A 15,005-nucleotide genomic window follows, 5' to 3' on the forward strand; every position below is an offset into this window, starting at 1 on the left:
GTGTATCCTGATTTGATTTTATTTTATTCTTGACTTTATTTGAGTTGTTACTTCATTTCTTTGTGTTACTTTACTGGAATTTGTTTTAGCCATTTTTTCGGTGCAGTTATAACCGCGAACAAAGGAGAAGGAGCTGTGATAATGGGCATGAATAAAATATAGGAATCAATAAGGACGTTGAACCATCGACTCCACCCCAACAATGAACATCTGAGCATTTAAGAGGGCGAGGCTGAGGGAGTCATGATCACGTGCCTGTGTTGACGTCACCTGAAAGTCTCTCTTCCGGGTGTTTTCGCTCAGCTGGACGGCGGCGGTGACAGCGAACTAACGCAGCTTTCTCGAGTTTTAAAACCCCTAATTTTGCCAAAATGAACCGTATATTTGGCAGTTCGAAGCCCAAAGCTCCTCCGCCGAACCTCACGGACTGCATAGGAAGTGTAAGTATAATCCTGAAGGAACTTTTTCAACGCTGTCTTGTGAGTAAACAAAGACCGACCCCCTTCTCGGCTCAGTTAGCTAACTGTTAGCTAGCTAACTGCTAGCTAACTTTTATGAGCAGAAAACAGGTCAGTCTGTCATATTCAACTGCCATGTTGTCCTAATAAACGAGCCGATTCGTCTATATTAATCATTTTTGACTTTATTGATAGCAGACAGGATTAACCCATTGGGCATTTTTACCTAACACAGTGTATTGATAGGGTCAGGCGATAAACAAGGTATTTAAACAAAACAATGGGTCCGTCTGTTCAGGTCATGAATCAGCATTATGTCATTTTGAGCAGGAATTTGAGTTATTTAATCGCCATACAGCTGAAACCATACCAGGCTCTCAGTGGGATGACTGACATCGACCAGTTATTCAGGTTATTTGTCAGGGCAGAGCTATTATTAGTCTACGGGGGTGGAGAAAAAAAAAACAGATGATATGGGATGTTTAATGGTTCTCCATTAGCCTCACTCAAGACACGGTGTATGTGTACCTGAAGGAAAGGCATTCCCTGCACTTTCCTTATAGAGATTATCCGACTGTTGTGATCAATATGTATGATCAGAGTTGATGTGCTGTTGTCTGTTTTTTAATCTAAGGTTGACGGTCGGGCAGAGTCCATCGACAAGAAGATCGCCAGACTAGATGCTGAACTTGTGAAATACAAGGAACAGATGAAGAAGATGAGAGACGGGCCCTCAAAGGTGAGATGGCAAAATTTTGATTTAAGTGAGGAATTTTTGATCAAAGCAAACAAAACTGTGAATCTGACACACTGCTGTTAAGTAATTCTGCCTTAATCGTGATGCACTTGTGTCCCGTTCATGTTGATCATCATTTGGTATCATTGAGGTGTTCTCCATTATTTTTCTCTTTCATTAGAACATGGTCAAGCAAAAAGCTATGAGAGTCCTGAAGCAGAAGAGAATGTAAGTAAAGCCAAAGTGTTTGTATTATTACAACATGACAAATAAACCCTCTGAACGTTTTGCTCATCAATCACAGCTATGAGAGTCTAATTGTTTTTCATCATTATGTCTTCCAGGTACGAGGGCCAGAGAGATAATCTCATGCAGCAGTCGTTCAACATGGAACAAGCCAACTACACTATCCAGTCCCTGAAAGACACTAAAACTACAGTAAGACACAGGTTTATCTCCCAGATGTGATAATAACTGAAGAAAGTGTGGCTTTCTGGTAACATTTGCTTTTTCCTTTTAGGTTGACGCCATGAAAACTGGCCTCAAAGACATGAAGAAAGCATACAAGAATGTGAAGATTGACAAGATTGAGGTATTTGTTTCTTGACTACAGGTTTACTTCAATAGGAGGGTCATCTAATGCTGGCAATAAGTCAGCAGTTAAGAGATATATTTTCTTTTAATATGCAGGATCTTCAAGATCAGCTGGAAGACATGATGGAGGACGCCAATGACATCCAGGAGGCGATGAGCAGGAGCTATGGCACCCCTGACATTGATGAGGACGACTTGGAAGCAGGTCACTAACACACTCCAATGACTGGATTTTATAGTTTACATAAAATTTAACTTTGATACAAGAAACCACCATTTTCCAGCAATGGTTAATTCCTCATTATGCATGTGTCCACAGAGCTGGACGCGTTGGGAGATGAGTTCCTGATGGACGACGACAGCTCCTACCTGGACGAGGCTTCATCAGCTCCTTCCATCCCAGAGGGCCTGCCTGGAGAGAAGTCAACAAACAGGGTACTTCACAGTTCTTCAGGGTTTTCTCATTAGTTTACAGAGCTGTCTTTATGAGCACTCTTCTCCTTCTGTTTCAGGATGGCGTTCTGGTGGACGAGTTTGGCCTCCCTCAGATTCCTGCTACATAAAGGAGCGATGAGAGCACTGGTGCTGGTTTTCCATGTATCATAGCCTTTTTTATATTTATCCAACTGACACTCCCAGCCCTAGAGTGCAGCCTTGAAAATCAAAGCTCCGTCAAATGAATGATGGGAACTATAAATTCTGATTATTATTCTGAGTTAGCTAATGTCATTTGTATCTGAGATGATTGTTGGAATCGGGACTCTCTTAACTTTGTACAGTTTCTGCAGCGTTGAGTTGCCAAGAACAGAATAAATTCTATTTTTCAAACGATTCTTAACTTTGTGTGATGCGTTTAAGTCACTTGAAAGTCATTATTTGTACAAAAGTCACTTTATTGTTAAGTTAAGCAGCCAAATAACAGTCAACAACAGTCATTCGGAAACAGTTGTGATTAAAAAAATAAATATCGATTTCTTGCGGACCAGTATCGACAAAAGTAAAGACCCCTGATGGCACATCCACATGATGAAGATTATCTTCATCATCACCAGCTCAGCCTGTAAGTCTGAGGGAAGATCTTCCGGTGCAGATATTCCACCACGCTGCTGTTGTTTTGCAGTTTTTCAAATTCATAGAAAGGAATCTGGAAGGAAAAAAACATTACTCGTTCATTTCATTAAAAACAAACAACCGACGGGTTAACAGCAAAAGAAATGGGAACAACAGTCCAGAAGGTTGTAGTTTATGAGCCATGTAGCTAATAGAATGGACAGATCTAACATTTGACTGACTGTCAAAAGCATGAAAGCGAGGGTCTAACCTGGACAACTTCATATCCCAGAAGCCTCAGATGTCGCTGCTTGATGGCCTCTTTCCCGAGTAGCTGTCTTTTGTTTGACGTGAACCTCTTTCGTCCATCAATACAGAGAGCTATCCTGTAACAGAGCAGTGTGTTCAGACCTGGTACATCACTCGCCTTGACCATCCAGCTCTCAAACATGAACTTTACATTCAGCCTTATACGTGTAATACATAAAACCATTTACCTTTTGTACACCTCATCATTGTAACTGGCAGGAAGCACATATCCCTCCTCATCAAGTTTTATCTCCACATCTACAGGAGCAAAAACAAATGTTAAGCCTTTGGTAGGCAGACGAGAGGAAACATTGAGGAGATTGGCAGCTCTCGTGTTAATGTTACCGAGTGTGTAGCAGTACGGCGTCAGAACTTTGGATCCAAAGTACGAACGACCACCGAGAAATTTCTCCAGTCCAGATTTCACAGAGTTGTACAGCTGTACGTCCACTGGCGTCTCCAGAGAGCGTCCGGGAATGAGGAAAGACTTGATGCGATACTTGGAAAGGAGTTTGGGACCCTGAGGGGACACAAATGCATTCATTCATCTAATTAGATCCATTTTGCTTTCTATTGTCCTTTTTATGGGAAACCATGAAATATATTGTTTGGCAAGAAATAAACAAATACATTTTTACACATGTTTGATGCCTGAAGTTGACAATTCACACACGCGTGAAATTTACAGGTAAGTCAGAAAAATGCCCTGAAAGTTTTTATCTACAGTCACTAAAGGAAATGCAGAAAGTCGCTCAGAGCCTGTGCAGGTTTTAACATAGAGGACTGGAATTTACTGAACCTCACAGGCTGATGATGTTGATTAAGAGGGTGTGTATTCAGGTTTCTGACTGTGTACTAATCCTTTAGGGCTGGCCTCAACTTTAACATATTAAACCTTCACATATTTTACCTGATAGAAAGGACACTCCAACTTCAAAGTCATGTAGAGCTGGGTCAGCTGTGCCAGGGTGATCTGGTCCATCCCTTTGCCCTGCTCTGCAACACAGTATTTGTTATTTTTGTCAGTTGTATTGACACTCAGGGTGATACTGCATGTGTCTGACAGGATGCTTTACCTTGCAGTTGCTGGAGGAAGTAACTGCTGAAAACTTTGGAGACGAAGTTAACGGGGAACCTCTCCACCAAGGTGCAGGAGTGAAGCAGAGAGAGCATCGTTCGAGGCTGGAAGTGTGAAAAGCGTGAGTGCAGGATGGCCTCAACTTTCCTGAACAGCTGGCTGGCGTTGGGCGGAAGGTACCCGAGCTTTCCCAGAGCCATGATCTGCCTGGCTACCTGGCTGGTGGTGTAATCGTCCGCTCGGTACACGAAGCTCTCCGCGATAGCGTCACACACGGGCGGGGACAGGATGTTCCTGCGGCCAAAGAACTGAATCACCTTGGTGACCGTCTCTGGATGGGAGGTGAAGGCCATTGTGGGCACATACCTCTCTATCGCCTCCACAAAGTAATGATCACTGTGGCCAAAGTGCATAAGGGCTCCAAGCACAATGGTGAGCTCCTCATCAGTGAAGAGCCGTACATGGCGTACGGCCTGCTTACACAGGCTGATCACAAGAGGCATGGCCTGCGACTGATGCAGGGTCACCAGAGCACCAAGCACCCCGCTGACGGCTGCAGGATCCATGCGGGAGGTAACGGTCACAGCGTGGGTGTGCATGGCATTCAACAGGTCCTGGTAGTTTCCATCTTGAACCACACCACCTTGCAGTAATCTATAAACAGCAATGAGATCTACTAGGCTCCACTGGGCAGGCTTCTGCTTCTGGATTTGCTCCATCACCTGTTCCAGCATCACACACTCAGGACCGTCTATAGCCAGCATCGCTTGGCCCAGTGTGCACAGCTGCCCCACAGTCATCTGCCCTCTGTCTAACCTCTCCTGGCTCTCAGACACCAGCCGAACCATCAGCGTGCTCCACGGATCCAAAAAGAGGCGTGTGCAAGCCAAGAGAGCTGATACCAGCCCAGCATCTGTCAGCCGCTTAGACTCCTGCTCCAGCTGGAAGCACAAAGCTACGATGGTGTCCTTCTCCAGCACTGTGGGATCCCTCAGAGAGTTACCCACCTGCTCCAGGTCGGCCACACGGTGAAGCGCTGCTGCAGCCATGGTGTCACACATGATCCCCACTGAGCGTAGCAGTGTGAACACCTGCCGGGACGAGGAGCAGCTCTTCAGACGCTGCTGGAAAACCTGTTCCTCTGCAGCCGTGGGTGGGTGCAGCTGGGTCAGACGGAGCCGAGGTCCCGAGTCTCTGTGGAGTCCGACAGAGCTGCTGGCGACGAAGCACGGCTCCCTGATGATGGTGGTGGTCAGGGTCCTTCTACCGCAGTCCGGCTGGAGCCTTCCGCAGGTCTGGCTCCGGATGCAGCCGGCAGCTGAGGTACACAGGCAAGGTACACATAGCTGCTGACCCGCACTGCTGGCACTCAGGAGCCTGGTGGGGCAGACGGGTCCAACAGGAGGGTAACGTTGAATCCCGAATAGCCAGAGCTGCGGAAATCTCTGGATCAGCTTCAGAGCCATGACTCTGAAACAGGACGGGTCATACCCAGCTGAAACAGCAAGAAAGAAAAACTTATAAACAAAAATAAGCAATAAAAGATCTCTAAGGATTTGTTCGAAGACGACGCATTGATTCACAATATGTAACTAAACCGAAATACATAACTACGGGTAGTGAGAGGGACTCAGACCCTCCCCTCTGATGTTAACTAACCAACCTTGAGCGTGCTGTTAGCTAACGTTAGCTACTTAGCTGCTAGCTTCATGGCTAGCCTCGAAGTGTCGTACTGCTCTGACTAGCGTTTTTAAGACTAACGCTTTGACTCACAGTGGTAAATAAATAGCAAATGAGAAGATGAACCCGACAAAAATCATACCCGAACTTTCCAACAACAGCAAACGGTCACGGAACCGGACGATGAAGCGTCCCAACGTGACTCCGTAAGGCTTGTGAGGCTTTCAATGCACCTCGTAAGTCTGAACTGCTCAAGTTGAAGAACGACTTCTCAACCTTTTCGATTTTTTGATTGGAAGTAAAATTGACCGTGCAACAGAAATATTGCTAGATAATTAAACAACGCAATGCTCGCACAGGAGTAAACGAAAGGGTGGACCTATACTACAGAGAGGTGTTGCTTGATTCTTATTAACTTTAGCTCTGAAACACGCCATGTTGCCATTATCTTTGCGTAAACCCCTTCCATGAAGTTCACATCTCAAATTTCCATTCTGATAACTTAAGATGTTACAGAAATATTCATACGACCACCACATCACCATACCAAGCATTTTTAATTGCCTCTCAACTCTGAGGAACTTTAGGTGATGTTTTATCAGACAGCATTTGGAGGCAGCATGACGCAGTTTGAAACGTTCATACAATATTCATACACTAGAGGGCGATATAACCAGTAAGTCAAAGTCCAATGAACAATGTGTTCCTCACTCCAAGTAAAGACCCCTACAAAACCCCTTCCCCTTATCATAGTCGATTAGACTGTAATTTGACTGTACTGTAATTCCAAAAACGCAGAGTATGCCTAGTGACTTTGTCCACTACAGGCCACCATTAACACTGTGGACTCAAAGGGCCTTTAAAAGTTGAGATGCATCCTGCTGAACAGTGGAAGTACTCAGATCCTAAAAGTAACAATACCTATGCATTACCAGCAAAATGTACTTTTAAGTATCAAAAGTCAAAGAACTAACTATGCAAACAACCACGTTCACAGTGTTAAATTATGGAGCCCTCAACCTCCAAACTGTATATTTTAAATATTGTAATACTCACAAAACAATAACTGTCCTGTACTCCAATCTGAGTTGATCTAATCAGCAACATAACTGAAATTACAATACTTCAGTAAATGTTCCACCACTGCGCCTGGTGCTAAATCAGATGGAACCTGATTCAGTCATAGGACGGATTATCAGGCTTGTTTGGTAACTCAAGCGTCCTCACATGTCTGTTCGGTAAGATTTTTTTTTATATTCAGGTGTGTATGGTGCTTGGGCAGTTTCCCTGTTTGTGCTCATATTATTGCTTTTTCCAAGAAGAATTCAGCTAGTGCGAGTCTGCGCACGTTAACTGAATTTGGTGAGGAGGGAGAGCAGACCTGTCAAGACTTGACATGCAGCTGTGGGGACAAATGGTCCATAAGTATTTTAGTTATTACACAGGGGGGAAAAAAAAGACAGAATAATACAACACTTATTTCAGTTGTCATTTATAGAAGGGAAACAGTCAGCAAGTACAACTTGATAGAGGGCTTTATTCAAAAAGTTTATATTATAAAATGTAAAAATTCAGCTAAACCCGATCTCATGGATTGCAAAGATTTATCCCTTAGAGCTTCCACGGTGCTGCCACTTCACATCTTTACATGACCGAAAAACATCTGACAACCTACTGGAGACTTTTCTTCTTATTAAGAGATGTGCGCATATGGCAACACTGGAAGTTCATAACAAATAAGAGTGGATAGTTATTGCTTTGGTTTGTTTAAAATGGGGTTTATACTGGAGAGTTGAGACATGCAGCACGGAGATCGAGCTGACAGGAGAGGCGAAGAGGGTGGAGAGGAGTCTGCTGGCATGGCTCTTTAATCGTCCTTATCCTTGGCACCGTGCTTTAGGATGCGTGTGAACTCCACATAGTTGAAGTTGTTTTTCTTGTCAATGGGGGCCTCCCTAAAGAGCTCGTCCACCTCCTCGTCTGTAAACCGGTCACCCATTGTTGTGAGCAGCTCTCTGAGGTAATCTTCCTGGATGAATCCTGAGGGGGGAAAACAGTCGAATCAGATAAGAAGGCTAAGACGGCCTGAATCAACATCAGAATCTCTTGAAGAATTTCTTCACTTGCAATGATACAATTGCCATTTTAGGCAAGGCAACTTTATCTGAAACAGCTTTGAAACAACTGCAATTTCAATCAATCTGATCAATTAAAATAGAATAAAATTATCTTATTGAGGTCATCTTTACGTTGGCAAAAGTTTCACAGCTGAAAGGAAATGACTAGCTGTGCTATTATTAGAGCAAACTGGGATTGTTTTATTACCTGTCCCCTCCTCATCGAAGCAAGCAAATGCATTTCTGATCACATCCTCAGGGTCTGTGCCATTGAGCTTCTCCCCAAACATAGTGAGGAACATGGTGAAGTTAATGGGTCCAGGAGCCTCCATCATCATGGCCTCCAGGTACTCATCAGTTGGATTTTTTCCTGTGTGAAGATACAGGTACAGTGCACTTTAAATTCATCTGAAGAGTTTCAACTGAGTGACATTAAAAGCTGATGAAAAGTTAGATATGTTTACTTGTAGAACTAGTTCCCAGACAGCAAACAGCATAGGCACACACCCAAATGATAAAAGTGCAGAACTGCTTACAGCCTCTTCATGGCATGTAGGATCAGCTCATCCTCAGGTAAAAACTGTCTCAGAGACTCTGACTCACCCAGTGAAGCGAGCATGTCGTGAAGGTCCTCTTTGTCCACAAACCCATCGCGGTTCTGGTCAATCATGTTGAAGGCCTCCTTGAACTCCTGAATCTGAGACTGATCAAACATGGCGAAGACATTGGAAGTGGCGCGCTGAGGGCGCTTCTTCGTGGTCTTTCCCTTAGCCCTTTTGCTCGACATTTTTACTGTTTTATACCTGCGGGAACAGAGCAAAATATACACATGCTATTTAAGAAGGAAAATACTCCTTAAAGTACAACACTGTTCTTATAACGGCTCAGTTTGGGTGAATGACTGTACATTTGCATCCTTCCCTTCATAAGAGCAGTGTGTTTAATGATAAGACAGCCCTTCCTTAGCCACAATGATACAGAATAACAGTAGGGACAGTGCAAAAGAAAAAGAGAAAGCAAAGACAGACAAAAGATAAATGACCCCTTATAGACAAGTAGACACTCTGATCAAAGGTCAAATAGATAATGTCATTAGTCCAAATACGATTTTGCCATTCATGCCCAGAACTCAGTGGCAGAGTATTTAAATCCTCTGGCAGCGATTCCCCCAGTGTGGTGTCCCTCACTGAGCTATAAATGGAAATGTTCCTCATCTTTCTAGGTTGATCAGCTCACTGCCTGCACTAAGGGCAGGAAAATCACTGATGTGAGGACAGATGCCCTTATCAGGCAATGTCTCGAATGAAGACTTAAACCGTCCTACATTCACATCTTTGTGTTGACAGATAACTCGTGACTTTCCCACTGGGTGTTGATGGAAAATGGATTTAACCAGACTGGCCAGCAAGTAGTATCTAGAGACACTGGTTATTATAAAGGCTCCATTAACATTTAGAGATATAGTGGAATGTTAGTGTTCCGACTTTGGGCTGCAACCAATAACTGTTTTACTTTGAACTGAACTGCCGATAATTTTAATACTTAATACTTAATTTTAATACTTAATCATTTGGTACATAAACGGCCAATCACAAGTTCTGAAAGCCTGTGGGCAACTTTACAATGAAAAGCTGCAAATTCTCATATCAGAGACAACGACAACAGCAAATAATTACAGTTTATTACTGAAAATTTTAAAAAAGATTTAGTGTCCCAGGTTTAAAAGAAACACTATAAATGTGATCGTACAGCACAGTCAAATTATGCAACGAAGTGATCCTAATATGAAAATAATCTGACGTTATCGTGACATTTGCATTTGCTTGTGTTGCGCACTTTGCAAACCGTACAAGACAATAGTTAATATCTGAAATATTCAACTTATTCTCATGTTTATTTGTCCACCGACCTGTTTTTGGTACAACTCCTAGAGGGCTATTAAGTACGTACAGTTTTAATGATCCGCGGCCTAGATTGAGTCATATAGAATAAAAAGTGTCCGTACGGCTGTGCAAACACAGAGCAGCAGCTTAAGATATCCAGATTCACGGGTAGACTTTCAATTAATTAAGATAAAAATCAACTTTGCATGTCTAAAATTCCTCCGCTAATAAGCCGTCGATTTATCACAGTATCATTACGTTAGCTGTCGAGCCATTAGCCGCGCAGCTAACAGTTAGCCGTGTTTTCAAAGCAATCATCAACCGAAAACTCAAAATGGCACTATAACCTCTTCCTAAGACATAAGTTGTATTGTATCCTCATAAGAAAGTATTTATAATGTAGCTAACTGTGGTAGACAGAATAATAGAGGTGAAACTCAGGCTTACCTGTCAACGACCCGATACTTGTAAGCTAGCCCGGTGCTGCTCTTTTTCTCAACCACCGCCCTTCACTTCCTGATAATAATGTTGGGTTCCGCACAGAACGTTCAGAACAAACCAATTGAGGAAAATAGGGGTGTCACTAAGTTTGAAACAGTTGTTACACGCTTGAAAAACAACGCACGCCTTATTTAGGCATGAATACTACATTGAACTTTATGACTTACTAAATTCTATTCGAAAACAGATCCTAGATGTTATCATTTGATGTAATAAAATACACAATGTACCTTCACACCCCCGCTGGATTAAATGTAACTTCCACAAACGCTCCCTTGCCTGCGTAGACGTTCCTGGATATGCCCTTTTAAGGGAAGGAAGAATGTATCCCTTACATTGTGCATTACGGCGAGGTAAAGCATAAATTATCACCGTGGGAACAAATGGGCGTTGCCACCAAGAAGGAAAACATCTCGTAAAAATTATTATTTAGCGTTATATTAAATGCTTTTGCTATTGCATTCATTCTGCAAATCAGATGCAAATAAAAGCAAAGTGAGCTGATACTGTTTGTCAGGGAAAATAGTTTATTGCTTATTCTGATAACTCAAATTGCTTCATATGCATCTCACCTGGGTGTTATTTTTGCTGTTTTTTTTAAGCATGTAGCAATCACCTTAGCCTGTTTATGTTCTTTGTATTTTATCTATTGCTGTGAAAATGTTTTTACACTGCCTTCTTGGGTGGGACTTTTAACCCCAGTAAGACTTAGTCCTTGTTAAAATAAGTGGAGGAACAGACAAATACAAAAACAAACAAAAAAAGGAAAAATGTTGATAGGATGGATAATTATAGATAGTGACTGCCCAGTGTGTGTCAGACAACAGTTGGTACCCCGGTCATTGCTGCAAAGGGAGGCTTACCACTGCAGGGATAACAAAATGTGCAACTGTTGACTCACAGGTTAAAACAAGCCACATCTGTCCTTTTGGTCCAGCTGTCATATCACAGTCAAAGTGGATAACACAATGGTTGAACATGCGCCATGAGTCACTCACAGTTACTGTATGTTGCAACCAAACAGACCACCAGTCTACAGCTCTGTCATCTTAAAATCAACAAATAACTACAGATCTGACCTAATGATTGTCCGGTATTAAAGAGGAGCAGGCACAAACTATACACAGTTTATTATTATGTTGTGTTAATGAAAGGCAAACATGAGTTTTTACCTCTGTGAGCTCAGTATGTTACGCCACTTTGTGTATTGATCTAACTTCACCGTCAAGCAAAGCATAACATGAGTGACTCACTACAGTTGGGTCGAGAAATCTAAAGCTGTGTGATTGGTTAAACCCAAGATTTTAAACTTTCAAAGAAAATTAGTGGTGGTCTATCAGCTGCAACAGCTTGCATATATGTAGGCATTAGCCATTTCATGTCTGGATCTAATTGATTTCACTTCTAAAATGTAAGCAAACAATTTCTTCTTAATCTTCTTCGGTTGATCTCTTTGTATATATATCTATATATTCATGGAGGGTCCTCCTGAGTTAAATATACAAAATGACTTAGTTGTAGCATGTATTGTAGTGTCACCTTCATCCACTAGAGTGTACTAGTGTCATAGAAAACCCTTACATTGCTTAGTGGCGTTATAGACTGTTAATTGAGGTCATAAATAGTTTGTCTCAGTATGTTACCCAATCCTGTGTGGGAGCTCATTTAATTTGTTCACGTTAGAACTGATAACTTTAACATTTACACAGCTTTACTGTGTGGGAGCCATACAAAGCACAACATAAAAATAGTCCTAATAAGTCCCATGAGATGTCCATACAGTTGGAATTTCCTGGACAGCTGAACACAGTGACATGCTGCTAACACAAATATCATTCATCACAACCGCCTTCACTTGGACAATCAAACCGCTGGTGTATGTACGTTGAGAAATGGACAAAATATTACCAATGCTATTGAATATGATGCACACCCGCAATATCTTTGGTCTTAAAATCACCAGAGCTGAGACAACGCCTTTCTGACAAAGTGTCCACAAAATGTAGGCCCTACAGCTGCAGGGTGATTGCATTGAAATAGATTCAATTATACAGAGATATTCATTCTAGTAAATGAATAACTGAGTGTATGTTTCACCATCTTTGTTCTAAGGTGATGAAATTTACTGGTGACAATGGTTAAGCACTTTTGGTAAAATTGATTTATGTGACATGTAACATGTAAATACCATAGAGTACAATGGGATGAAGACATTAGGTTACTCTCTCCTCACTTTCCTGGTAAGATATGCACTTGATTTTTTCAGAGGTTCAAGGAAAAGAGTCCTGTTTATGAGCTGAGTGACAGCTGTTGGGTAACTGAGGCTTATAGTCAAATTAGAGTAAAGCCCAAGTTGTTTGTGATAGAAGCTACAGAGAGATTGTATGCTATTCTTTGACATTCATTCATAGTCACTGATCCTGGAGGTTACCTTTAGATGCTATTAATACACAGATTTTATCATATAAATATGTACAATGTCACCTCTCTATTACAATATTTGCTCTCTTGTTGAGAGGACTTATATCACTGACATGTCTGTACAGTCAAAATGAAGCTACAGCTAGCAGCCGTTAGCTTAGTTTAGCATAACAGCCAAAAGCTAATTTAGCTTCACCTCACCTTATAGGCTAGTAAAACTATTAATTAACATGGCATATCTTACTTGTTTCACCACGTCCAGATATCTCTAACTGTGAATTATACTGTAACGAGGACATTAATGGTGTTTAAGAATCATTTGCTTGTTAAAGTCTCAGCGACATGATGTGAAGTTAGCATTAGCAGTGCTGTTAAGCAGATATTATTACCTGTGGACAGAGGCAGGCTAGCTCTTTCTCTTTGTCTCCATTCTTCATGTTAAGCCAAGATAAACAACTGCTACCTGTTGAATTAATTCAACATTCATTAATGGCTTTACTGGTGTAGGTTGGTGCATTTTGTGACCTTTGGAGAGAGCTGTTTCCCTGTTTTGGGTTGGTATGCTAATCTAGGACAGTTACTAGCTACTAGCTACACCATCATAGCTACCGTGCATACATGAGTTTCACATCAGTCTTCTTCTCATCTAACTTCTGGCAAGAAAGCAGATAAGTGCATTTCCCAGATGTTGAATGATTCCTATCAGTAAATACAGTTAAAATGCACTTTAATTACAGCATTAAAGGCTTGAGGGTCAGCTGGACAGGCTGTTCAAGTCACTGCTGCTTTCCTGATGATTCGTTATCTGTCAAGTGTCTCAGTTAATCGTAGCGGTTCAAACCAGTCATGTTGGCAAATTATTGGGTGGCTTGTGACATATCCTACTGTACTCGCAAAATATATCCCATATTCATTCAACAGCGTGTAGTGATGTGACCCTGCTTAATGTCTCATATTGTTCTCCCCAGTGTTGATCTCTTTTAATGGGTTTACACGTCAGATCGCTGCCATAACATTTCAGGTATGTTGCCATGCTGACTATTGTGTCATGTGGGACGATGGTGAGTGAGGGCCAAAAAGGACGAATGATCAACACAGTGGCCTTGGAGGTGTCTGCCATGGAAACTTACTAAGTGTTTGTGTTGCAGGCAATTTCCAGAACAACATCCAAACATCTGCGGCAGATAAATTAATATCGGCCTGTCAAATGGCCTCAAAAAAACTTTATTTAAACAGGAAAGTCTTTTATTTTAGAAACTCATGATTAGGAATCATATTCGCTTCAGGAGTGTATTTTTATCTGCCACTGGATCCTGAGTCTTTGATTTATATAAGTTTTGCTTTTAGTAGCTGTTTATGAGCAGAGGGGACGAGAGGGGACATTTGTTTACTTCCAGAAATGAGAGTGAGACCGAAGGAGAGAGTGATAAAGAGATGGTAACTGGTATTTGAGGTATGTAAAGCAAGTAACAATAGCATAGCTAAAGTTAGCAACAGTCACAGCTGAGACTGCTGCAGTAAAAAGTCAAGACAAAAGCTGATGGAGATTAACAGTGATGCCATACTGTCGGCTGAAAGCCAACAAGACCATCATGGTTGTGTAATGGACTTAAAACATTAGAAAAATAACAGATATTGGATTAAGATTGTAAAATTAAGCCAACTGCTTCACAGCTTTGGGCATCACTGAGAAACAGGAAAAGTTGAGCGTGAGGTGCTTTTGTGCTGTGACATTCATTTAAAGTATGTTGACTTTGTCATATTAGTAAGAGCTAAACTTATTTCTTTACTTCTGTTGAGTAACAAAATAACTAGCAAACAAGCAAAAGAAAAAAGAAAGAAAAAAATGTATATGTTCACTCAGACGTGCAGAGGCTTATATTTTACAAATGTTATACATACAACGGATAAAGGAGGCAAGAATTAGTTGTAGTAAAAGATCAAGTAATATTGCTAATATTTAGACAAATCTACAGCAGTAATCCTGTGTTTACCTACATATCAGGCAGTAATGCTCATCGGCAGAGACCTGCACCCATAAATGTGTTGCACTCTGGGAGTTGACTTGCCCCCCACACTCTGCTCTCAGCTATATTTATCTCCACCCTCACCATAAAAGGTTGTGACTGCTGCTTGGACACTCCGGCAAGGGCCAATATTATTTTTGTTGTGTAGACT

General features: G+C 41.7%; 3 protein-coding genes across 4 annotated transcripts; 1 reads left to right on the forward strand and 2 right to left on the reverse strand.

Moving 5' to 3' along the window:
* Nucleotides 1–272: 272 nt before the first annotated feature.
* chmp5b (charged multivesicular body protein 5b) lies at nucleotides 273–2,619 on the forward strand. The gene is made up of 8 exons (XM_076761783.1): nucleotides 273–440; nucleotides 1,093–1,197; nucleotides 1,376–1,422; nucleotides 1,539–1,632; nucleotides 1,715–1,786; nucleotides 1,885–1,993; nucleotides 2,108–2,223; nucleotides 2,301–2,619. The coding sequence occupies exons 1-8, from the start codon at nucleotides 372–374 to the stop codon at nucleotides 2,349–2,351; spliced, it is 663 nt and encodes a 220-aa protein (XP_076617898.1). The 5' UTR covers nucleotides 273–371; the 3' UTR covers nucleotides 2,352–2,619.
* A 47-nt stretch (nucleotides 2,620–2,666) lies between these two features.
* On the reverse strand, nucleotides 2,667–6,128 carry fastkd3 (FAST kinase domains 3). 2 transcript variants are annotated; one of them, XM_076761781.1, is made up of 7 exons: nucleotides 6,048–6,128; nucleotides 4,224–5,720; nucleotides 4,058–4,143; nucleotides 3,493–3,667; nucleotides 3,336–3,405; nucleotides 3,110–3,224; nucleotides 2,667–2,932 (listed from the first exon to the last, which is right to left on the reverse strand). In XM_076761781.1, exons 2-7 carry the CDS (start codon nucleotides 5,689–5,691, stop codon nucleotides 2,834–2,836), a joined length of 2,013 nt encoding a protein of 670 aa, XP_076617896.1. In that variant the 5' UTR covers nucleotides 5,692–5,720; nucleotides 6,048–6,128; the 3' UTR covers nucleotides 2,667–2,833. The 2 variants fall into 2 exon arrangements, with proteins under 2 accessions (XP_076617896.1, XP_076617897.1); XM_076761782.1 differs by lacking the exon at nucleotides 6,048–6,128 and adding an exon at nucleotides 5,889–6,004.
* A 1,252-nt stretch (nucleotides 6,129–7,380) lies between these two features.
* myl12.1 (myosin, light chain 12, genome duplicate 1) lies at nucleotides 7,381–10,424 on the reverse strand. The gene is made up of 4 exons (XM_076761709.1): nucleotides 10,353–10,424; nucleotides 8,626–8,825; nucleotides 8,231–8,392; nucleotides 7,381–7,945 (listed from the first exon to the last, which is right to left on the reverse strand). The coding sequence occupies exons 2-4, from the start codon at nucleotides 8,807–8,809 to the stop codon at nucleotides 7,773–7,775; spliced, it is 519 nt and encodes a 172-aa protein (XP_076617824.1). The 5' UTR covers nucleotides 8,810–8,825; nucleotides 10,353–10,424; the 3' UTR covers nucleotides 7,381–7,772.
* Between the last annotated feature and the right edge of the window lie 4,581 nt (nucleotides 10,425–15,005).

The sequence above is a fragment of the Chaetodon auriga genome, chromosome 21 (assembly GCF_051107435.1).
Source record: "Chaetodon auriga isolate fChaAug3 chromosome 21, fChaAug3.hap1, whole genome shotgun sequence".
In the NCBI taxonomy this organism is placed as follows: domain Eukaryota; kingdom Metazoa; phylum Chordata; class Actinopteri; order Chaetodontiformes; family Chaetodontidae; genus Chaetodon; species Chaetodon auriga.

What these genes read in the sequence shown, in the direction of transcription:
- chmp5b (XM_076761783.1), top strand. Translation starts at nt 372, where the DNA reads ATGAACCGTATATTTGGCAGTTCGAAGCCCAAAGCTCCTCCGCCGAAC. An exon ending in TCACGGACTGCATAGGAAGT is followed by an intron (nt 441 to 1,092) that starts GTAAGTATAATC and finishes TTTTAATCTAAG; the next exon opens with GTTGACGGTCGGGCAGAGTC. An exon ending in TGAGGACGACTTGGAAGCAG is followed by an intron (nt 1,994 to 2,107) that starts GTCACTAACACA and finishes ATGTGTCCACAG; the next exon opens with AGCTGGACGCGTTGGGAGAT.
- fastkd3 (XM_076761781.1), bottom strand. Translation starts at nt 5,691, where the DNA reads ATGGCTCTGAAGCTGATCCAGAGATTTCCGCAGCTCTGGCTATTCGGG. An exon ending in TGGAGTGTCCTTTCTATCAG is followed by an intron (nt 3,668 to 4,057) that starts GTAAAATATGTG and finishes GTGTCCCCTCAG; the next exon opens with GGTCCCAAACTCCTTTCCAA. An exon ending in GCCGTACTGCTACACACTCG is followed by an intron (nt 3,406 to 3,492) that starts GTAACATTAACA and finishes TTGCTCCTGTAG; the next exon opens with ATGTGGAGATAAAACTTGAT.
- myl12.1 (XM_076761709.1), bottom strand. Translation starts at nt 8,809, where the DNA reads ATGTCGAGCAAAAGGGCTAAGGGAAAGACCACGAAGAAGCGCCCTCAG. An exon ending in CGACATGCTCGCTTCACTGG is followed by an intron (nt 8,393 to 8,625) that starts GTGAGTCAGAGT and finishes ATCTTCACACAG; the next exon opens with GAAAAAATCCAACTGATGAG. An exon ending in CTTCGATGAGGAGGGGACAG is followed by an intron (nt 7,946 to 8,230) that starts GTAATAAAACAA and finishes TTCCCCCCTCAG; the next exon opens with GATTCATCCAGGAAGATTAC.